The sequence below is a fragment of the Cajanus cajan genome, chromosome 1, assembly GCF_000230855.2.
Source record: "Cajanus cajan strain Asha chromosome 1, NIPB_CcT2T_4, whole genome shotgun sequence".
NCBI lineage: Eukaryota > Viridiplantae > Streptophyta > Magnoliopsida > Fabales > Fabaceae > Cajanus > Cajanus cajan.
The window spans coordinates 43,625,222-43,650,885 of record NC_138517.1 but is presented as its reverse complement, the minus strand read 5'-3'; the positions used below and the strand labels follow the sequence as shown (position 1 = coordinate 43,650,885).

General features: G+C 32.3%; 1 protein-coding gene across 1 annotated transcript in view; it reads right to left on the bottom strand.

The window, feature by feature from the left end:
- The window catches only part of LOC114916607 (uncharacterized), a 31,711-nt gene extending 9,730 nt beyond the window's left edge, over positions 1 to 21,981 (bottom strand). Inside the window, exons 1-3 of the mRNA XM_083069096.1 lie at positions 21,475 to 21,981; positions 17,029 to 17,146; positions 16,792 to 16,890 (exon numbers count right to left, since the gene is read on the bottom strand). Of these exons, the coding sequence (XP_082925222.1) occupies positions 16,792 to 16,890; positions 17,029 to 17,146; positions 21,475 to 21,981 (724 nt within the window). The remainder of the gene's footprint in view (positions 1 to 16,791; positions 16,891 to 17,028; positions 17,147 to 21,474) is intronic.
- Positions 21,982 to 25,664: the final 3,683 nt, after the last annotated feature.

Here is a 25,664-nt window from a genome sequence, read left to right as displayed (position 1 = left end):
ATCAAAAATAGAAGATACAACACCATGAGATGTATCTAACAAACCATACAAACCAAAAGTTGGGTGCTTTATGAAGGGAACTAAAGTGGAAAGAGTCTTAAAGAAGGAAGGCTTATCTTCCTTGGGCACCACCAAGGAAGTAGCACAAGAAGTGGGACTAAGTGAATTCCACTTCTTCTTCACTAAATCTTGAAGTTGAGATTTTTTTTCTTTAAAAAGGATTTGTTTTTGAATCTCCACTTCATGACTAGTGGCAATGTGAGAGAAAGAGTTAAGGTCTTAATGAATGAAAAAAGTCTTTTTTAAATAATTTTCAATGGGAAAGTGACTCTCTTCAAGCATAAGCCCTTTGGAAGAAACATTATCCTCCTTACTCTTCTCTAAGAGTGTTGGTTGTTGTTTTTCTTGTTCTAACCACTCTTTAACCCTCTCTATACTTTTCTTCTTTTTTTCTTTCTTTTCTTTTTCTTTGCTTCTAAGTTCTTCCTCTCTTTTTGTATTTTCTTCCTCATGCATACTCTTAGGGATTCTAACCTCTTTGTATTTTTGATACCTAGTTGGGAAAACCCTAGGTTTGGATCCACTAGTTTCTCTCCCCTCAACTAATTTTGCAAGTAATTATTTTATTTCCTCCTTATTCCTAGCATTTTCTTTTTGTATTTTTCTAATTTCTTCCTCTCTTTTTATGTGTTCCTCTCCTTTTTTTCTTATGTACTCTTTTAACTCTCTAATCTCATCTCTAACACTAGACCTAGTACTACAAGAATTATGACCATGTACACTAGAATGAGCACTCATCTTTGATCAAGAAAAGGTTTTCACAAATTTGTTTTCAAAAGGTTGGTAAAAAGGTTTTCACAAAGAATGAGTGATAAAAAGGTTTTCACAAAAAGGTTTTCAAGATGCAAGATTGGTATGAAAAAGCCTAAGTGTACAAAGTGAACTATCAAGGGAGGTGGACTACAAGGAATCACTTAAAAACCAAGCCTTTTCAAGTAAGAATCACTAAGCCTTTTCACACATTTCTCACAAAACAATTCTTTTTTTGCACAAGAAAAAGGTGTATGGTGTGAACGGCCCCCTAGTAAGCAAATTGAAGCCATCTAGACGAAACAAATAGACAAAGTAAAGACCTAGGCAGTTATACTACAAAAGCTATAAAGCATGCAAAGGAAAGAACTTAAAACATATGGTAGTCGGATTCCTAGGTGAAGGTTTTCAAATCACCTTCAAACTACACGAAATTACTACCAAAAAATGAAGAGGTTTAAAATGGCCAATTACAACCCAAAATGGAAGAAAGCAAAGGCCAAATACAAGAAGGCCAAAAATAAAACAAGAAAGAAACAAGTAAGAAAAAGAAATTGTTGAATCTCCAAGTCTTCAAATCTCCACCCCTTCACAATGAACACCCAAGGTTAGCCTTTCAATGGTGTTTGCACTCTTTGATTTGGTGTGATCCTCCAAAGTTCCTTGAACTTAAATCGGACAACCCCTCCACTCAATCCACCAAGAAAGTGTGTGGTGTTTAGAAGCTTTCCTCACCTAGGTCAAGAAGAAAACACAACCCAAGAGTACAAGAGGCCAAGGAAGAAAACTAAAAAGGCACAATTAAAAAGGCTAAACTCAAGTGGATTTGTTGAGTCAAACTTAAGAGTAGAAAGAAAGACTCAAAAACTAAAATTAAGGCACATTAATAAAAGGCAAGCACACAAAAGAGTAAGTCCTAGAATGGCACTAGACTAGAATTCAACAAGTAGGCTTAAAAGAAAATAATGCACTTAAGGTGTTTGATTAAATGTCTCATAAGGTAAATAAGCATTATCCAATGGTCCAAGATTAACTCCAAGTGCCAAGGTATGAAAATTTTGGGTCCAAACTCCACAAGCCTAGCAAAGGTTCCCTTTTTCTTTTGTCTTTGATTCTTTTGATTTTGTTTCTTTTGACACTTGACTAGGTCACGGTTTTGAGGTCCAAAAGTCCAGCCAATTCTCTTTTTTTTTTTTTTTTTGAATTTTATAGTTCTCCTTTGCTTGAGTTTTACAGTTGTGTTTGTTAGTTTGATGAGTAAGTCCTTGGAGTATCTTTTTAGCAACTTACAATGGCTTAAAGAGACAAGTTTTGAGTGTCTTCTTAAGGTTTTTAATGTGCAATGTCCAGCAACAAGAACTTGCACATAAAAGGCATTTTCATACTCAAAACATCAAACAATACATAGGCATGTTAAGTGCACCAAGGAATACACAAAGTGGCCAAAAATTTTAAAGCAAGTATGTGCAAAGAAATTAATCACACATGATATTTTAGGAATGTAGAACATGCTAGAACTAATTAGCATGCATGATTGACTCTCTAAAGCACATCAAGGACTCACGACCATTTTATCAAACAAGTGGCATGCATGTCATTTTTTGTTCATTTCAAAGGCTAAACATAAAAACTTGGAATTTCTTTCAAGGTAGTTAAAAGGAAACAAGCTTATGACAAAACCATATGGATTATAAAATGAAAAACATCATTATATCATGCAGCCCAAAAATTTCCAGCAACTCAATTTTAAAGAAAAAATGGTAGGAACCCTAGCAAGGAAGCCTAAAGCACCAAGATGATTCACAAGAATGATGAGGCATGAATCAATACATGAAAAGGAGAAATAAGAATCATTACATATGACAAGATGATGACTCAATCACACACAAAAATTTAGACATTCAAGGAGACACAAATGACATGACCGAAAATACCAAAGATGGAAAAGTTACCCTTGAAGAACCAAGGCTCTGATACCACATGATGGCATCTTAGCTTGCATGAACTTGAGATGATCAACAAAGAATAGGACGCCTTCTCCAAGGATCAAGTTCTTCAAAGGTGGCACAAGGTTTTAGGGTGGATGATGATGGAATGGACGAAAATAGAAGTTGGGTAGAAGGTGTTTGAGGAAATGCTTGAGAAGGGTACTCTAGGGTTGGCTCACTTCATGATGATGAAGGCCACTTCTAGGGTTGTTTCTCTCAAGGTGGATATGGGAGGGAGGTGGCCGAATTAGCCAAGGGTGACTAAGGAAAGATATAAAGGCACAAAAGGCTCTCTTTATATTCAATATCCAAAGTATTTACAAGGTGTGGTGCCTAGGGTATTTATAGGAGTGGGAGGCATCTAGGGTTGCATTTAGGGTGCCAAATGCACACCAAATGAAACCCAAATTAACCCTAGATGCAACTTGGTGGCCAAGGATGGAATCTTTGGGTTTAGTTAGGCTACATTTAGGTGCATGATAAGACCATGCAACCTTTGCCCTCCACTTGGGCCTAAGCCTTTCTAACACCAAAAATAGGTCCAATAGCCACAAAAATATGTCTAGGTTTTTGTTCCCACCCTAATCAAATACCTTAGCCCAAAAATAAAATCCTATGATCTAAAGCACCCCATAATACAAGGGTAAAATGGGAAATACAAAAGAAAATAAATCCTATGACTAAGATACCCCAAAATACAAGGGTAAAATTGGAAATACAAGTAAAATAAATTCTAAGACTAAAATACCCCAAAATACAAGGGTAAAATAGGAAATCAAATACAAGGAAAAAATAGGAATAAATGCTATGCTAAGAAAATCTTAGGAGCTAAGGCCCAAAAGTGGGCTCACTCCTCTTATGGTTTTTTTTTTCAACACTAACCCATTCCTTTTGCCTCCTTCAATACATCACCTCTTGAACTTCTTGGCCTTAATGTTATTCCATCAACCTGTCCCTTGGCAAGCCAAGAGGCAAGTGTGTTGGAGAAGCTACCAACTCTTAGAAATCGTTTGTTATGTGAATGAGGGAAAACCCTAAAGAGTATGCCCTAAAATGAGTTGGATGAGTCACATTAGGGTTCTCGTACCTAGCGCAATATAGTTTCACACCCAGTGCCAATGTCTTCAAGAGAGTAATGTTCTCTTCCTCGAGTCACGCCCGACACTAGCTTCATCCTAGAGAGTGATGTTCTCTACCTCAAACAACGCCTGGCGTTGGAACACACAAGCCCGGTGCGAGTTGCTTCTCCAACTCTTTAGCTCCTCATTTTCAGCTTGATCATGCTCCAATCTATGGTATCCTCAACACCAACCTCTTCTACTCAATACCTACACAAAAATTGAGGTGTATCAGGGTATTGTTAAATGATTTTCAAGTTAGCTATGTATGTTCAAAAAAAATTGGATTAAAAATAGAACAAATATTATGCAAGGTTAAATGAAGAATTTGAAATTGTCCAATAATTTGTAACAAAAAATAGGTGACTATGAGACTTATCAATGACCTAGGTTGTTCCCTACATTACAAATCTTTGGGAAAATTCTAGTAATTTTTTTATAGTGATTTAACAAATGCTATCAAATAGACATTGTCAATTGTGCTACTTAACAATCCTTGATTGATACTGAATCTTATTTTAAGTTGTCATAAGGATGTCTTCGTAAAACTTGTGGATAAATTTGTCTTTGATCATTAGGTATTGGATTTTGGCTATTTGGACCTATATAACACAAGATATTCCAAAAGCATTGCAACAACATTATGTTGTTATGGACAAATCAGTATTTCCATATTGTAGACATAATTTATCCATGATAGAGACCTTATTAGTCCATGAATTCTTTATCGAAGTTCTAAACAATTCTTCTATCTTTCTATAGCCACCAAGTTTGGTTCAGACACATGTCTAAAAGTCCATATATTCTTAAAATACTACATTAGGTTTGTGCTACAACTCAAAATAATGTTTTAATCTTGATTTCCATATTTGTCCATGATCTAGGCTTTTCTAGTGCATGACTTCTTATAAGGTTGTTGATAATTTTTCTAGCTTTCCATAGTCATAAAGTTTGTCTCAAGATCATATCTACAACTCAAGATATGTGCAAAATACAAAAGTTGTGTTCTATAGTCAAGATCGACATGATCTACAACCTCTTTCGGAATTTCGCACATGATCTACTCCATATAAGCTCTTAACTTCTTTATGAAGAATATAGATACTTCTTCAGGCTTTTCGTTGCCACCAAGGTCTCCATAAATAAATTCAATTTGAGCCATTATGTATTCTTCATTCTAAAGCTTTATTATGATATTTATACCATATTTATTCTTGTTCTTTCTCATCCCCTTTCTAAGAGTCATTATGAATAAATCTTGAGTTTACTTTAATTAATGTTCTGAATATACTAAGCAAACTTATCAGTAGAATAAATGCTTAGAAAGCTTATGATTTCTGTTCATAAGGTTTGCCATAATTAAAACATAAAGGGGTTGGACTCAACAATCTCCCCCCTTTTGACGATGACAAAACTTTGAAAAGATTTTAAGTCTTTTGAAGAGTTTCTTAGCACTTGATAATTTATTAAAAACTCCCCCTCAATATATGCATCTATTTCAAGTACATTCATTAAATATATATGAAAAAGTTTGTTCAACCAAAGATATGAATAAGATATAATACAATGAAGTACAATCATATCTTTCTATCTCTCCCTCTATTGGCATCCATCAAAAGGAGGGATCCACAAGTCAAAAGACTTCCTTATCTTAATTTTGAATAGAAGGGTGACATAGTATAAGGGTTTGGACAAATAAGAATAGAAGGTTTGTGGTCCCATATTCTAAAAGAAATCTACTTCCCTTTTCAAGACCTATTAGTTTACATATCATTCATATGAAGTTATTTCTCAAAAATACACGGTGCATACTAATGTAAAAAGATATGACTTTTCTTACATATGACTTCTATGTTTCTTGTCCACTTGATTGAATAGTTTTACTTATATGAGAGATTTCATAAACTTCCCCTCAAAAGGTTCTTTTTGTTTTCTAACAAATGGATCTAAATAATGTCAAACACTAATGAAAGATAAAAAAAATCAATAGATTATAAAATATTAATCTAGATATTTATCCATGTCCAAATATCACATGGTTTAGAATATTTGTACACTTGCACCAAAACATGCCAATTCAAATATAACATGGTTTAGAATATTTGTACACTTGCACCAAAACATGCCAATTCAAATGCAACAATTTTATCACTTAGAAAGTATATTTGGCAAGTCCAAAAACACATCTTTATGTAGTATATAGATGTCAATTACATAGAAGAAATTCAATGGCTAAAAAACATTTAGTTAAAATTTTTACAAAGCACAACTTCTCATCATGAATTTAAAAAGGTGTTTGCAAATATGAACATTTGTGCATGCATTTTAACAAATTAATTTTTTTTATCATGGCTATAACAACTATAAAAGTGTAAAAATTTGAAAACCTAAAGAATATGTTAATGCAACAAGTAGAATCACCATTGAGAAAGTTTTTGATATGGATAAGATTTTGAAAACCAATAAGTTTTAGTTGCATAAAAAAAATAATTCTTCCCTTTTTAAAAGAAATTTCTTTCCTCTCCTTTTTCCTTTTTATATGGAGATCAAATTGTAATTATGCATTACATATAAGAGAACTACAATATTTATGAATGAAAGAAACATCATATTCATCAAAAGATAATGTATATTCTAAGCACTTATCCTTTTATCAAGCAAGTGAATTATATGGTATTATTATAATTGCAAGGTACCTCATTAAACATTGAATCTTTCCATACCATTTATGAGCAGTGAAATACAACCATGTGTAGCATCTAAAGTTGATGTGTAGTTCATAATGTCTTTGTAAAATCGCTAAGAATTTTTGTAACATCCACTATTAGAAAAGAATGGCTCAATCCAAGAGGGGGTGAATTAGATTTATTGACACTTAAAAATTTATCATAGTTTAAGGATCTTAATTTCTTTAAAACTTTTTCTAAAACCAATTTCCAATAAGGTATATTGAACCTCTTAGTATATGGGAATGCCTCCTATATGATTTCTTGATTAATCTTTATTGAATCAGTTTAAAAACTAATTAACATGCAGTGCTTATGTTCCAATTTAAACCATTTTAATCACACAAGTATATTAATCACAAGCAGCCATTTTAACATTCAAGTAAAGATTGTTTAATGCAAAAGATAAGGGTGAGAGAAGAATGCAAAGTGATTTATCCTAGTTCAGCTACTCCACATGTGACCTACATCCATTCCTCAATCATAACATGATCAAGATTTGTTCCATTATCTTAATGAAGAATTTTTACAAGCATACCACACATGCACACACTTTTACACACAAGATAGACGCTTTCTTGCACCCAAGAAAGTACTTCTTGTAGAAACCCACTGCAAGAACTTCTTACCACTTGAGAAACCTACTTAAGATTTTTACCACAATACATAAAAAGATTTAAGGAATGAATTCACCTGAAAACTGAATAGATCATACTGTGAATTCTTGACCCATCTTAGTTCCCCTCTCCAAGAATGTAGTGATGATGACGATTTTTCTCAAAACATTTCACAAATTGTTTTACTTCTTGGTTTCACAAAGAAAATTGTCCAAGAAGATCACAAAGATCAAAAGTATATCACAAAATTTTCACAATATCACTTCTTTTTTTCTTCTCTGAGTTTCTGAATGAGAGAACCCTTTTTTATAAAGTTTTCAAACTAAGATAATCAATTATTTTGAAGGATAATCGATTATTTTGTTCTTCAAGATTTCTTGAAATCATTCAAGAACAGAATAATCAATTATTTTATAGGATAATTGATTATTCCAGAGAGCACATTCTAGGATAATTGATTATTTCACAGATAATCGATTATTGCAACAAAGTTTCTCAACTATTTGAAAAACAGAGCATAAATAATTGATTATAGTTAGTAATAATCGATTATTTTGAGTTAGTTCTCAAAATTCGATTTCACACATCCAGAAACTCTTGAAGTTATTCTCAATCATCATCATACTTATTCTTAGACAATCAGAATTGAGACTTGACTCATGCACTGTCGCAACCTGAAAATTTCTGATCTTGCGACCTATGGTTTAGACATCCTTTTGAAAATCTCATCAATTAAGGAATGCTCGGACACCAGACTAATCCTTAATTAATGATTTTGAAAAATAGGTTCTTGGAGTCATCACAAATGTTTTACTCAAAACATTGGAAAAAGAAAAGGTTTTTAAAAGTCCAATAATGGCCTTGATAACCAGAATTAGGTTCGGGGGTCGGTTACGTGTAAGGAAAGTATTAAACACTCCTACAACGCCCTTAATCGGTACCCTATGATGAAGTTAGCATTAAAAAAAATAATAATATAAATATTGAAGCCCCTTTTATTATGACTATTTACATGCTTGAAATTTAAATTACACAATTGACTCTAAAATGTCTACATGATTGCTTTTATTATAAGAATGTTTATCAAAGATAAGAAATAAAAGGGAAAGAAGAAGATTGATTGAAATACCTCTTGAACGAGCTCTATTGAATCTTCAAATATAGGGACTTTTAGGTGCTTTTTGGCTACCTTTCACACGACAATATGCCTCACAAAACTCAAGAAATACAATAGGAGGGATAGAGAGAGAAATTTCGAGCTCTAAGGAGTCTTGGAAGAAATTTTGTGGCCTTGAGAACAATGCCCGAGTTGTCTATTTATAGGCATCAGAAAGTGGCCAGAACGGCCCGTTCCAAAACCAGAACGACTCGTTCTGAATCCGAACGTTATGTGCTAATTTTGTAAGTGGAACGACCCATTCTTAAACTAGAACGGCCCTTTCCAAAGATAATTTTAACACATAATTGAGTATGCAGAAACGGCCGTTCCAAGCTAGCATTTTCAGGCCTTTTTAATAGCTCAGAACGGCTCATTCTAGTTTAGGAACGACCCGTTCCAACTTTAGGTGTTAGGCCTTTTTAAGGAAATTGGAACGGCCCATTCTGGCTTTGGAACGACCCATTCCAGTTTAGGAACGACCCGTTCCAAACTAGGGTTTTAGCCTTTTATAAGAGCCTGGAACGGCTCGTTCCGATTTTGTAACGGCCCGTTTTAGGCTACTAAAACCAGCTTGTTTGGACTTTTAGGCCCTCTGATGTCATGTCTTGTTGCTTTTATACTTCGGGAACTTCTTTCCTTGATAATAGATGTCCATTTCCTTATTTGTATGCCCTCCGGACGAAATTGGGTGTCTACATGCGCAAAGCATAAGCACTCATAAACATGTATAAAACATAAAATTGACTAACAAAGCAACATAACACATAAAAACACAAACTACTCCTATTACATTTGATATTCATTCATGGTCTTCATGTCTTCTCCTTTGTTAATTCATGACCTTTGTTATCATCACAACCTTCAAAACTTGATTCACCGTCCATGAATGTCAACATCCACCCCATGCTCTTTTTCTCCATTTATCTTCTAAGATAAGGATCTTTAACTTTTAAGCTTCTAGGAGAATTCCCTTGATATTTTTATCTTCCTTTGTACTCTTTTAATAATGAGTAGTGAATAACTTTTCTTGTGAGAGTTAAAATTTGCAAAGTTAGATTTCCTTGTTGAGTAATTTTGCTATTGTTGTTGAAGGTGAATAATATTCATTCTAGATGTCCTTTTGTCAATCCAACTATTGAAAACAAAGGAATATCAAATTTAGATATTGTGTAAAAAATGGTCAAATACTTCATAAATTCAATGAAGCTGTCTAGAGCTAAAAAATTTTGGACAAAATTTTTGCTATTCATGTGCAAGGTTATTAATTCTCGTTTTATACATGATCATGTATATCTTACCATTGAATGTAGTTAGTATGAGAGATGAATCTTTTCGCTAAAAAATGAGCAGGATCTAATGGTAAACTAATACATAATCAATATTTCACAAATGTTGGCAGATGTTGAACTTTATGAGTGAAAATTCTACGGTTGTTGTGTGAGGCAAGTAACTCTTGTTCTAAAAATTCTATTATTGGTCCATTGTTGAAAGTAGTGAATTATAAGATATAGATCCTATTTCCCTGGTGAAGGAAGGGTAGCAACATTTGTTTCCTCTGTAAAAGGTTCCTCTATGTGTATATCCATTGGTTTTAACTTCCTACTTTCACAAGAATGTTCTCAATCATAGAGCCATGAATCAGAGGAGGTCTCATAGAAATAAGAGTGACAAGATCAAAAATAAAGCAGCAGTTAGGTATAAGGATTCATCGTCTCATTCAGAAAATAGTTGAGGAGTGATTTTACTAGCATTAGTAGGATCAATAGAAAATCATTCATTTTCCTAGTCTTCACTTTTTGCTGATTGACTCCTTGGTGCATCAAAGGCACTATTTTCGAACCTTTCTTAGTCACACCATTCACAGAGGTTGTCTTGAGAATTTCATAATCAACATCTTGATTTTTTTTTTTCTAGAAGTGGAGTTTCTAATTTGTTTAGATCCTCCTTAATAAGTGATGTTGCATCATGAAGTACTTCTTTTGAACCATGAGGGTTTGGTTTCACTTCTTCGACAAGATTTAATATGCTTTGTTTTTGGTTCTTCAACAACTTGCCAAAAATGTAACTCAACAACTTTGCTTAAGTCAACATTCTTTGGATACAACCTACTGAAACTTGTTCAACATCTTTCTTTTTTATCAACATGTTGAGAATTGACTTTTGTTCTAGTTCATCAAGGGAAGTTCTTCTTTCTTCACTTGTAGAGACTTATCTTCTTTGCTGCAAATTTTTGTATGGTTTTCCCTATGTGAGAATCCCCTATCATTCCATAAGATGGGCTGGAAGTGGCTTTAATTTAAAGTTATGACATCTTTCATCAGAAGCCTTTCAAGAAACATTTCTCTTTTTTCCATCTATATAACATATAGTCAAACTCTACATCATAAGATAATAATTTTGGTACACATAACTTATTGGGTCCTTAAGGTTAGTGCATATTTCTTCACTACAACAAAAATTATTTTTAACGACAATTGTTTAATGGCAATAATTTAATTACCGCTATTTAATTATATAATAAAAATATTAATGGCTAATATATAATAGTCACTAAAAATGTATTTATATTACATTAAAGTTTATTATTAGCGACAATTATTTATTGAAAAAAACTAGTCTCACATCGATTAGAGATAAGATAATTAAATAGTATATAAGTGAGTAATAATTATCACCTTGTAAGTTGATTTATAGGGTTGAGTTAGATTCTTAATTCACTATAATAAATTAATATCAAATCACTCACTATTACCAAGTTCAATAGTGCTATAAAATAATTAGAGAGCAACTTTCATCTTATAAATCTCACATCTCTTAAGAGATAAGACAATTAAAAAAATATATAAATAGAAGACAACCCTCATCTTACAAATCTCACATCGACTAGAGATAAAAAAAAAGAGTATATAAGTTATGAATTTAGAAAAGAAAATTATAGGAATAAATTATTTAAAGTTTTACTAGCAAAAGATAAAAGTCACTAAATGGATGGAAAGGAGACAATTGAAAAAATAACTTTTAATAGCCTTTAAAATGGCTACTAAAATTGCCACTAAAAAAAATAAGTTTTCCCGACAATTTAGTAGGTCTTTACCAGCATTTTATATAAATGTCGGTAATAGTATTAGCGACGCTGGATACACCAGCCATTATCTAAATGCTAGTAAAAAAAATAATGACCATTTATATAGTCACTAAAGAATAAATTAATTACCACAAAAACCTAATTTTGATGTAGTGCTTATTAAGATAGCTAACATTATGAGATATCAAAATCCCCGAGCTATCTCACAAACATTTTTTTCCTACGCCTTTTAAGCACTAATAGAAGCACATGATGCTTTCTCAAATAGTTCAACAATTTTTCTTTTAGTGTTACGAACACCATTTTAATTTTCAAAGCATTTTTTTTAAATTGTTATAACAAACCTTGATTAAATCGGATCATCTAATCCATTTTTGCTTTAACAAATATACTCTCTTTTTTTCTTATGTGCAAAATGATTTGGCCTTTTAAAATATTTTATCTCTCTAGGAGCATACCAATCTCAAACATAGATTCTTAAGAGTAAAATTTTTCATATAAACGCCTTAAACAAACTTATAATATAATATGTTTTGCCAAAAATGTAGAATAATTTCAAATCATTTTGTAAGATGATTTAGAAGGAATATTTTATTTTCTTGAGTTATCATAGTCTATCATGAGAAATGCCTTTTATCTTTTGAAGACAGATTTCCAAGTCTTTTTAGAGGACTCCCTTTTTGAGAATGTTCCAACAACAAGGAGCATGCCTTTGGCCACCATTTTCAGAGACATCTTTCTTTCTTGTTATTGTGTAATAGATATTTCTACATTAGAATGTAAGAAAGTTCTAAATACCCACACTTTGTTAGGTCCTTTCATGTTAGTTACCCTTTATGTTAATCATGTTTCTCTTTTAGTAATAGTATGAGGTGTAATGTCCCTGTTGGTTACAATTAGAACACTTCTTTTTGGCTGTTCTATTTTCATGTCTGTTATACATAACCTTCTTTTGATCTTCGGTAAAACCGAGACTAGTTCTATTTTCATTTCCTATTTGATGAAAATATTTCATTTCCTTAGTGACCCCTTTTAAGTGTTTGAACATACTAAAGTTAGTGTCTCTTAGACAAGTGTTTCTCTTATTTATAATTTCATTGTCTAAGGAAATCATCTCATTTTCCTTCCAAGCAATCAAAAGTTCTCCTTTAAGAGAAACACACTTCTAAGAGATAAGATTTGTGTCATTTAAAAGATTATCAAAGACAATTTCTAAATGTCTATCATTTTAAATGTCAATTTCAGATTTAGATAGCTGATCTTTTTTAAATCTTCCATTGAGCATAGATTTACTGCTTGTTCATTAGTTGCATCAAAAGATGAGGTTTTTAAGTCATCTCAAGTGACCATCATAGCATTCCTCTTAGTTTTCTTGTCATCCTTCTTGAGGTGTGGACATTCTGATCTATAGTGTCCCAGTTTATTGCATCCATGGCATTTGATTTGGGTTGTGGATGTTTCCTCAATTAGTGATTCCTTTTTGAAATAGATTCGTTTTTTTTCTCTTTGTGAGTAGTTTTTGTACTCTTTTGGTTAGAAGAGCTAACTCATCATAAGGTTGGAGGAGGTTGCTGTGAAAACTTTGTGTTTGGGAGTATAAGGAATGGCAAGATCCTAAGCAACCTTCATGGCGCGACGACGCACTAGGAAGGGGTCAAAATACCTTTTCACTAGCTTGGCTAAAGGACGATGAGCAATGGATGCTCGGTGATGCAGTTAAAGGCACAACCAAACCCATTCATGAACCTCAAAGGTGCGTGACATTCAAAATTTATTAGCCTAATCAGTTATGCTTTGGCAAATGCACTATAGATTTTATTTTAAGCAATTTAAGATTGATTGTTTTTATTGCAAGGAACTATGCATATGTTGTAGATCAATCGATCCCATGATGAAATCAATGATGGAAGGCAGAGGGTGACCATATAGAACCTGAAATAGTGTTATTCCTATAGTAGAACGGAGACATGTATTACGCCAAAATTCAACCAAGTGTAAAAAATTGAACTAGTGACAAGGGTAATTAAATGTGAAGACCCAAAGGTATGCTTACAATGAGCAATTAACAACCTCTGTCTAACCATCTACCTTTGGGTGGTGGGCAATGCTATATTGGAGCGTGGTGCCCTGAAGACAGAAAGGCTCCTTCCATAATTGACAAAGGATCACGATCGGTGGTGACTGGTGATAGACTTAGGTATGTCGTGAAGATGAGAAATCTAAACTAAGAAATAAAGAGTAAGGTCCTAAGTAGAAAAATTGGTTGGCAATGCAATAAAGTGCACAAATTTGGTTAAGCAATCGCAGATGACCCAAATCACTATGTACCTTGAAGAGTTTGGTAGATGTGTAATAAAACCCATGGTAAGGTCTTCCCACACCTAAATAGGAATCAAGAGCGACTGTAATAACCCCTATTTTTTTAGGATCGTATTTATTTTGTTGACACACAAAACATTCTTTAATAAATCCTTTTTTTGTTTTATACATGTTAGGCCAATAGAATGAAGAAACCAAATTTGTTATGGTGGGTTTCAACCCTGAATGACCAACCAAAGGAGTGGAATGGTATTCAGCCAAGAGAGATCGATGGAAATCCTAAAAATCTGGGACAAAAAGTTTTTGGTGGAAATACACCATGGCTTTTGAAAAGTGAAAAATGCCCTGCATAGAATGATCAATAGTGATTTTCTGAACAAAAACCTAGCTATTGGTTGATCATAAAAATACTTGTAGTGATAGTCCAACAATAAAGGGACTAGGGTTAAAGTGAAAGAAAGAAACAATGGCTCCTCCTAGAACGGGTGAGATAAGGAGTCGACCATAGTATTGAATTTTCCATATTTGTAGAAAATTTCAAAACTATAACCTTGAACCTTTGAAACCCATTTCTACTATTTTGGTGTCTAAATTGTTTACTTCATAGGATTGCTTAAACTCTTTTAATTTGTGAAGAAGTGAAAATGGTGACATATTAAATATTGACACCATTTTTTTGTGGCTTCTATGACAATAGAATTCTCATATGTAGGCAGAGGAAGCTTGGAGGCAAGGGCACATCTTCTTGCTAAAGAAAGTAATAAGGTGCCCTTTCTGATTTAACACAACATCGATGGCCATACCAAAAGTGTAATTTCCACTACAAAGGTGGCAAAAAAGTCCAACAGTTGAAGAACTAGAGAAGCTATTATTTTTGCTTTTAAATTTGCAAAAGCCAAAGAGGCTTTTGTAGTCCATACAAATTTAGTGAAAGAAAGAAAATCTATGAGTGGGGAGGAAAGAGTAGTGTGTTGTGTTAGTCAAATAGTCTCGTATAACTTAAGAGGGGGGGGTGAATTAAGTTAACTAATTTTTTTCTTCCTTTATTTCTTTCTAGAAATGCTTGCTCATATATTCAAATTCTTAGACAAGTTGTATGTAATTAATGATGAAAAAATACTCAAAACACAAGTAAGTAACAAGTAATTAAAAGTATAGGGAAAGAAGAATTGCAAACTCAATTTTATACTAGTTCGGCCAATCCTGTCTACATCCAGTCCTCAAGTCTCCAACTTGAGATTTCCACTATTCTTGTAACTCTTACAAGACTTGAATCCTCCAACACCTTGGAACTCCCTTTCCTTGTGTTGAGATTCAAAAACCAACAAGGAGAAAAACCCTTTCTCCTTTACAGATCAACTGATCAAGTGGGTTTTACAGAATGACTCTCTTTGAAGAGTAGATATTACACTTTCTAAGATCTTGATGAACTCTTTAGAGATTTTGCAAATGACTTTGGCCAAGTAGTTTTTCTAAATTGATTTTCACAATAGGGTTTGTAACCTTCTTCTGAAAAATTATAGGTATTTATAGACAATTATTTCTTAGGTTGTGTCTTTTCATGAAGAGTTGTAACTCTATGATTTTCAGAAAAGATACTCTGGTACTCGATTACAAGACTTGGTAATCGATTACAACTGTTTTAAGTTCAAAATTTTTGAAACGTTGTATCTTTTAAATTCAAATTTTTGAAGTTCTCTCTTCTGGTAATCGATTACAAAGTCTGGTAATCGATTACCAGAGCACGTTTTAACATTTGAACCTTGAACAAAGAAGTTTTCTTTCTCTGGTAATCAATTACATTAACTGGTAATCGATTACCAGACAGATATTACTAAATTAGCTTATGAAAACTTAAGATATAGAAACCTTCTATTTTCTTTTTAAAATATTTTTGTTTAATATTTTTTAATACTCTTTTTGCTTTCTTTTCAAACAACTTATTCTTATATTCAAAAAGATTAAATTTAGATTTTCTTGAAATCCTTATTTTAATGGCCAAGTGAAATTTTGCAATTTCTAAAAGTTCATTTTACATACTAAGCTAAGTAGTCAAGACTTATCTAGTTATTACTTGAGATCTTGCTTCTTGATCAACTTGCTTTAACTTGACCTTTATTTTCTTCAATGCTTTGCCATCATCAAAACTTTGTGCATATTTTCTTCCACATTCTCCCCCTTTTTGATGATGACAATTCACTGTAAAGAGAAAGAAAATAAAACAATATATTTCGATCACTTCCCCTCAGTCTCCCCCCTAGTAAAAGAATTTGTATTTAAATAGAAATTTGTAGTCATCAAGTTATATTGTTCTAAACATTAAAGCCAAAAAAAAATTTTGATCATAGAAACCAAGAGAAAAGAATAGAATATATAAAAAAATGGTTGTTTCTTTTCCCTTGTTTCTTGAGAAAAAAAATAGAATATATAAAAAAATGGTTGTTTCTTTTCCCTTGTTTCTTCTTTTCCCTTTCTCTCCCCATTTGGCAACATTAAAAGGAATAATGCAATATAACTAACAGAAGTAGAAAATGTAAAGTCAAGAGTTAATGTGAGAGGAGTCTAGAATTCTCAATTCTTGTCTAATTGAAAAGAAGTTTTCTTTTGGTAAAGGCTTTGTAAAGATGTCAGCTAATTAATTCTTTGATTCAAAAAATTCTAAAACACAATCCCCTTCTTGAACATGATCCTTAAGAAAATGATGTCTAATCTCAATATGTTTGGTTCTAGAATGTACTACTGGATTCTTAGAGAGATTGATAGCACTAGTATTATCACACTTAATTGGAATATGATCTAATGATAGACCAAAAAATCAGATAATTGTTGTTTCATCCAAAGAATTTGAGCACAACAGCTTCCAACAATAATATATTCTGCTTTAGCAGTCGATAGGGAAGCACTATTTTGCTTTTTACTATGCCAAGATACTAAAGCTGATCCAATAAAGTGACACGTTCCACTAGTACTTTTTCTATCAGTTTTACACCCAGCGAAATCAGAATCAGAGTACCCTACTAGATTGAAAGGCATGCTTTTAGGATACCATAGTCCTAGATTTGTGGTTCCTAACAGATATATCATAATTCTTTTAAATGAACTTAAATGAGATTCCTTTGGATTAGATTGATGTCTTGCACATAGACATACACTGAACATAATATCAGGTCTACTTGCAGTTAAATATAAAAGAGATCCAATCATACCTCTATATTTCTTTATGTCTATGGATTTTCCATCTTCATCTTTGTCTAGGTAGCAAGTAGTGTTCATTGGTGTTGCCATTGGTTTAGCATTCTCCATTCCAAATCTTTTGAGCAAATCCTTACAGTATTTGCTTTGATTTATAAAAATTCCAGTTTTGGTTTGCCTTACTCCAAGGAAAAAATTTAATTCTCCCATCATGGACATTTCAAATTCACTTTGCATATCATTTGAAAATTCCTTGCACAAGTAGTCATTAGTAGCTCCAAAAATAATATCATCAACATAGATTTGTACTAAAAGAATTTCATTCATTTTTCTTTTTATAAATAGTGTTGTATCAACTTTTCCCCTTTTAAATTATTTTTTCAAAAGAAATTTACTTAGTCTTTCATACCATGCCCTAGGAGCTTGTTTTAATCTACATAGAGCCTTTTTCAACTTAAAGACATGGTTTGGAAATTCTGAGTTTTCAAATCTTGGGGGTTGTTCAACATAAACTTATTCTTGAATAAAACCATTCAGAAAGGCACTTTTAACATCTATTTGGTATAGTTTAAAGTCCATTATTGATGCATAGGCAAGTAACATTCTAATGGCTTCTAGTCTTGCTACAGGTGCATATGTTTCTTCATAATCTTTGCCTTCTTCTTGATTATATCCTTTAGCAACTAGTCTAGCTTTATTTCTTATGACTATACCATGTTCATCAAGTTTGTTTCTAAAAATCCATTTTGTTCCTATAATTGTATGCTTAATAGGTCTATTAACCAATTCCCATAGTTGATTTCTTTCAAATTGATTTAATCCTTCTTGCATAGCATTAATCCAATGTTCATCATTTAAAGCTTCATCGACGTTTTTAACTTCTATCTCAGAAACAAAAGACATATTATTGCATATTTCTTTTAGAGAGTGTCTAGTAGTTACCCCTTTTGATATATCTCTAATGATATTTTCAAGAGGATGATTTCTTAAGATTCTCCACTCTCTTTGAGGGTTCATATTTGTTTGATCTTCTTGGATTGTTGAATCCTCATTTTCTTCATCTTTCTTGTCCTTTTGAGTTTGCTCATTAATATGAGTATCTTCAAAGCTCTCTACAATTTCATCAATAATATCTTTTCTTGGACAAACAAGGTTAGTTTCATCAAATACAACATGTATTGATTCCTTAATAGTCATCGTTCTTTTGTTGTATATTCTATATGATTTGTTATTTAGATAGTATCCAAGAAATATTCCCTCAACAGATTTAGCATCAAATTTTCCTAAGTTATCTTTTCCTTTATTAAGTACAAAGCATTTGCATCCAAAAATATGAAGATGTGAAATATTAGGTTTTCTACCATTGAATAACTCATAAGGAGTTTTCTTAAGAATAGGTCTAATCAAAACTCCATTCATAGTATAGCATGCAGTGTTAACAGCTTCTGCCCAAAAGTATTTAGGAAGTTTTGAATCATTTAACATTATTCTTGCTAATTCTTCTAATGGTCTATTCTTCCTTTCTACTACTCTATTTTTTTGAGGAGTTCTAGGAGTAGAAAAGTTATGTTCAATTCCATTTTCTTCACAAAATAAATCAAAATCTTTATTTTCAAACTCTTTTCCATGATCACTTCTTATGGAGACAATCTTAAGGTTTTTCTTGTTTTGAATTAGTTTAGCAAATTTTCTAAACAAACCAAAAGTATCACTATTATGAGAAAGAAATAAGGTCCAAGTATATATAGAGAAATCATCCACTAAGACAAGACCATAGTAACTTCCACCAAAATGCATAGTTCTATATGGTCCAAACAAGTCCATATATAAAATTTATAAGGGTCTAGAGGTTGTGACTATATTCTTTGGTTTAAAAGATATTTTAACTTGTTTTTGTTAGAAAAGAATGGCTCAATCCAAGAGGGGGGTGAATTGGATTCTATGACACTTTAAAAATTTTCAGAGTTCTTAGGATCTTTATTTCAATTCAAACTTTTCTAATATCAATTTTCAAAGAAGTTCCTTAAAAGGCTTGTTAATGAAAATGAGTCCTATATGCTTTCTTGATTAATCTTTAATAAACTTCAAAGTTAAGAGCAATCAATATGCAACACTTTGATTCAGTTTAATGCAATGTTGTGCATACAAACATGTTAATCAAGAATAATCTTTTTAACACACAACCAAGATATTACTCAAAATAAAAGATAAGGGTAAGAGAAGATTGCACATGTCTTTTATCCTGGTTCAGCCACTCCACATGTGACCTACATCCAATCCTCAATCATAACCTGATCAAGATTTGTTCCACTATCTTAATGAAGAATTTTTACAAGCATACCACACATGCATATACTCCTACATTCAAGATAACCACTTTCTTGACCCCAAGAAAGCACCTCTTGTAGAAACCCACTACAAGAATTCCTTACCACTTGAGACACCTACTCAAGATTTACAATTATTCACAAAGAATTAAAGGAACGAATTCACCTGGAAGCTGAACAAATCAGATAGTGAATTCAGAAGCAAATCTCAATCTTTCTCTTTCAAGAATGTGATGATGATGATGATATTTTCTCAAAGCATTTCAAAAACGTTTTACTTCATGGTTTCACAAAGAAAACACTCCAAGAAGGTCACAAAGACTTCACAATAACGTTTTTCTCTTTTTGATTCTCTGTTCTATCTTGTTCTTGAAGTTTCAAAATGTGAAAAATATTTATAACATTTTTAGAACCAGATAATCGATTATTTTAAAGGATAATCGATTATTTTGTTCTTCATGATTTCTGGAAATCAACCTAGAACAGATTAATCGATTATTTTGCAGGATAATCGATTATTCCAGAGAGTGATTCCTGGAATAATCGATTATTTCACAAATAATCGATTATTACAGCAAGGCATCCTCTTCACCTTTTGCTGGAATAATCGATTATATTTAATGATAATCGATTATTTTGAGTCAGTTTTCAAAAACTCTGTTTTATGTCTCAAAATAACTTTTCAAGTTTCTAACTCATCATCATACTCACTCTTAGTCAGATTAGATAAAGATTAACCCATGCACAAAGCACACACATGTAAAATAAGCTCAACAAAACAATACAACTTATGGGCTACTCCTATTACACATCATAATAGCCATATTTTCTCATTGACTTTGTTTTTGACTTGTTGATGTCCTTGGTCAGCTTTGATTCTCAAAATCCACACTTTGTTATCATCAAAACCTTCATTCTCCAAGTTCGAGTTGATTCACCACCCCATGAATCTCAACAATTTTCCCTTTTGGCATGCATCACATAGTTTATTTTTCTCAAATTTAGTCTTTGGTAATCCTATTACTAAGTCTTTTGAGATTATTTTATTTAAGTGTTCCATGTTTATGTGAGCTATTCTTTTATGCCATAGACATGATTCATCATCTTTACTCATGAGGCATTGAGAATTATTATAATTATTTTCTAATTTTATTTTATATACATTGTTAACTCTAAATCCTACTATCTTAACATTTTTATCATTCTTGTGTTTAATTAGACATTTTTGTGAGTCAAAGGACACTAAAAAACCTTTATCACAAAGTGGGCTAACACTTAATAAACTATGTTTAAGACCCATCCACAAGTAAGACATTTTCTATGGAGGTTGAGAAATTTGTACTAATTTTTCCGATGCCAAGTATTTTTCCTCTGTTGTTGTCTCCATAGGTTACATGTCCACTTCTCTTAGGATTAAGATCAATGAATTTTGAAGCATCTCTTGTAATGTGCTTGGAACATCCACTATCAATGTACCAAGTTTGATTTTTGGAATCCTTCAAGACAAAGAAATGATTGATTTAGGTACCCAAGTTTTCTTTGGGTCCTTATTGTTAGTATTAACAGAAGAACCTTTTGGAATCCAAACTATATTCTTGAGATTGTTAAAATTCTTTCTAATATAGCATGTTGATGAGTTATGACCTTTCTTACCATAGTAAAAACATGTTACGAATGGAAAACTAGTAACTTGTGAGGGTATGAAGAAATTTCTGTATTTCTTTTGTAGTTTTGAGGATTATACCCTAATCCTGTCTTATCGAATACACATCTTTGTTTTCCTAATATTATCTGTAAGTTATTTCTTCCACCTATAAATTGTGCAAGAGTTTTTCTTAGTTTACTAATTTCTTCTTTAAATTTATTGAAAGTTGAACATGGATGATTTGTTTTATTAGTATCTAACTTAGTTTTAATCTCTTGTTTTTCATTTTTAGAATTAATTATCTTAATTTCAGTTTTGAGATTATCTAATTCATTATTTAATTTCGAAATCTTGTTTTCAAAATTTGAAATTGTTTTCTTATATGATGATACTAATTTTGCAAGTTTAAATGATTCTTTATGTAAATCATTGAATGCATTTTGAAGTTCATCAAATGAGATTGAGATATCATTGTTAGAAGATGTTACCTCTTCTTCACTTTCGTAGTATTTGGCCATAAGTCCCAAATTTACAACTTCATTTTCAGAGTCACTTGTAGAATCCATGTTATTTTCTTCCCAAGTGATATAGGTTTTCTTCCCTTTCTGTTCTTTGAAACTTTTCTTGTTAGATTTTTCCATCTTTCTTTTATAGATTGGATATTCTAATCTCAAATGTCCTGGTTGATTACACTCATAGCATTTTGGGATTGAAGAAGAGTCTTCTCCTTTTCTCTTATTGTTGAAGTTGGATCTTTTTTGGTTTCCTTTGTTTTTGAGGAATTTTTTGAATCTCTTTATAAAGAGGCTGAAATTCTCATCATCCTTTAAATCATCTTCCTCAGTATTATCTTCTTTCTCATCTTCTTCTTGAATAGATGATGATGTTTTGAGTGTTATCCCTTTCTTTCTTTTATCACTTTCCTCATTTTGATTTAGTCTCATTAGTTCCATTTCATGTTCTTGAAGTTTTCCGAATAGTGAGGCAAGAGACATGGTTGTCAGATCTTTTGATTCAGCAATTGCAGTCACTTTCAGTTGTCATTCCCTACTCAAACATCTCAAAACTTTGTTAATAAGATCTTCGTTAGGAAACAATTTTCCTAGAGATATAGATGATTGATTATATGTGTAAATCTCTTTTGTATGTCTTGAATACTTTCATTTTGATTCATTCTAAATAATTCATATTCATGGGTGAGAGTGTTTCTCCTAGATCTTTTAACATCATTTGTGCCTTCATGTGTTACTTTTAATGTGTCTCACATTTCTTTTGCATTTTTACAATTTGAAATTCTGAAGTATTCATCTATTCCTAATGCAGAAGTAATTATATTTTTTGCTTTTAAATTGTATTGAACTTTTCTCTTGTCATCATCACTCCATTGATCTTTGGGTAAATATTTTATTTCATGACCTACTACAATAGTGGGAATGAAAGGACCATTTTCAACAGCATCTCATATGTTTAAGTCTATGGCTTCTATAAAAATTTGCATCCTAGATTTCCAATAATGATACCCTTCACCATTGAATATAAGAGGTCTATTAATAGAGTTTCCTTCAGGAAATAAAAAATTTTATGAGGCAATTTCAATTCTTGAATCTTTTAAGCCTTATACAAGAAATCTGCTCTTGATACCACTTATTAGTCAAATAGCCTCGTATAACTTAGGAGGGGGGTGAATTAAGTTAACTAATTTTTTTCTTTATTTCTTTCTAGAAATGCTTTCTCATATATTCAAATTCTTAGACAAGTTGTATGTAATTAATGATGCAAGACTACTCAAAACACAAGTAAGTAACAAGTAATTAAAGGTGTAAGGAAAGAAGAATTAAAAACTCAATTTTATACTGGTTCATCCAATCTTGCCTACATCTAGTCCTCAAGTCTCCAACTTGCGATTTTCACTATTCTTGTAACTCTTACAAGACTTGAATCCTCCAACACCTTGGAACTCCCTTTCCTTGTGTTGAGATTCAAAAACCAACAAAGAGAAAAACCTTTTCTCCTTTACAGATCAACTGATCAAGTGAGTTTTACAGAATGACTCTCTTTGAAGAGTAGATATTACACTTTCTAAGATCTTGATGAACTCTTTAGAGACTTTGCAAATGACTTTGGCCAAGTAGTTTTTCTAAATTGATTTTCACAATAGATTTCGTAACCTTCTTCTGAAAAATTATAGGTATTTATAGACAATTATTTCTTAGGTTGTGTCTTTTCATGAAGAGTTGTAACTCTTTATAATTTTTCAGAAAAGATACTCTGGTAATCGATTACAAGACTAGGTAATCGATTACAACGGTTTTAAGTTCAAAAAATTTGAAATGTTTTATCTTTTAAATTCAAAATTTTGAAGTTCTCTCTTCTGGTAATCGATTACCAGACCTTGGTAATCGAATACCAGAGCATGTTTTAACATTTGAACCTTGAACAATGAAGTTTTCTTTCTCTGGTAATCGATTACATGAACTGGTAATCGATTAACAAACAGATATTACTAAATTAGCTTATGAAAACTTAGGATATAGAAAACTTCTATTTTCCTGTTAAAATATTTTTGTTTAATCTTTTTGATTACTCTTTTTGCTTTCTTTTCAAAAAACTTATTCTTATATTCAAAAAGATTAAATTTAGGTTTTCTTGAAATCCTTATTTTAATGGCCAAGTGAAATTTTGCAATTTCTAAAAGTTCATTTTACATACTAAGCTAAGTAGTCAAGACTTATCTAGTTATTACTTGAGATCTTGCTTCTTGATCAACTTGCTTTAACTTGACCTTTATTTTCTTCAATACTTTGACATCATCAAAACTGTGCATATTTTCTTCCACATGTTGACAGGTGAACCTAAGATAAAGTCCTATTAGTTTTAAGAAACCATGTAATGATGTGAGAGACAATGAAGGTGGCTGGTCCATGATGACCTTTAAATTGTTTAGATCAAGGGCAATCCCTTGAGTAGAAATCACATGTTCCAAATAAGAAATTAAATGAACCATAAATACACATTTAGAAAGTTTAACAAAGAAATGATTAGACCCTCGTGAATAAAAAATAACTATAAATGGTGTAAGTAGTTAGAATAATTAGGACTAAAAATAAGTATATATATCATTAAAACAAAACAACACAAATTTGCGAAGGTAAGGCTGTAATAAAGCATTCATAGCTAATTGGAATGTAGATGAGCATTTGTGAGGCCAAAAGGCATCACTAGGAATTCGTTGTGGCCATCACATGTTCAAAAAGTTGTCTTGTGAGTGTCTTTGGGCACCACCCAAATTTGATGATAGCTAGAGCAAAGGTATAATTTAGAGAACATAATAGTTGACCCCAATTTATTTAGTAATAGAATTGAAAATTGATCCTTAACTATAACAATATTCAAGGCCCTATAACCAATACATAATTGCGAGGTTCCATTTTTTTGTGAACCAACACAGGGGAAGAAAAAGGGGTGTAACTTAGGGTGATAAGACCTTGCTAAAGAATATATTTAATTAATGTAGTAATGGGCTTCTTTTGTGAGTGTGGATAACGATAGGGTTTTACATTGAGAGGATGAATGTTGGGGGTAAAGGGTGGTGTGGTGGTCTTGGGGGCGTGAGGGTGGTAAACTAGTAGGTAATTAGAAAATATGGGAATGAAATGAGATTAGGGGTTGTAAGTCAAGGTTAAGGGGTTAGGGTGGAGTATGGGGCTTTATGTTGAGGCTTAGGCGAGTGGCGAAGTCATGAACTGAGAGTAAATCGAAAGAAGCAATGGAGTTACGATGAATGAGCTAGGTGTAGTAATTGGTGGAAAGTAACGAAGGAAAAATGATATATCTTCCGAATGGATGTTTTGAATCATACTCCGACTAATTAAAAAGTTTTTTTTTAATTAAAATTTATATTTTATAATAAAAAAATTATAAATGCCAATCATAATTAATTCGAATATGTTTCCAGACAAAATTTTGGAGGCTGTATCATTGCTCGTAAAGTAGCTAGTGGTAGAGGACGAATCAACCTATATAGTAATGGTTGAGTTATTATGATTGACAGAAAAGCTAGGTGTGGCAAAGTCCGTTGTTAAACGGCCAAATCATTACCTTTAATTAACATTAGGTAGAATTGAATATAGAAAATTTGGCTCTAAATAGTGATAGGAATTTGTTCACACAAACATGTACACTCAATACTCAATATGTTGGGAATTATCAACTGTTCCTGTGATAGAAGACACATCTTAATCACTAATTATCATGATCCTAACTTCGGGTCAAGGTCTTCACGTTTTGCTTTACGTAGTCCGAGGCGTGAGTGTTTACAAAAGACACTCCGACGCTCAAGTCAATAAGGGATCGATGTATTAAATGTAATAGTTTAGTTGGTTCACATACCTTGTGGGGGGTTTATTTATACTAGTGGGAATTTGGTCGTAATTAAGGAATGGGAGTCGAAAAATTAGGGGGTTAAACCGGTACATTAAGGGGAAGTAATCTCATCTTAACTAGCATCAACTGGTTCCTTATGGCCAAGCAAGTTGACCCCTATACCAAGTCGACCGACCCGTGGTTTGCCAAGTTGGCCAATTTGGTTACCTTAGTTGTGCTAGATGATTTGGACCTTCCGGTAGACAACATGCCAACCAGGTTGACATTAGGTTGCCGATCAACCCGAGCATGTCGT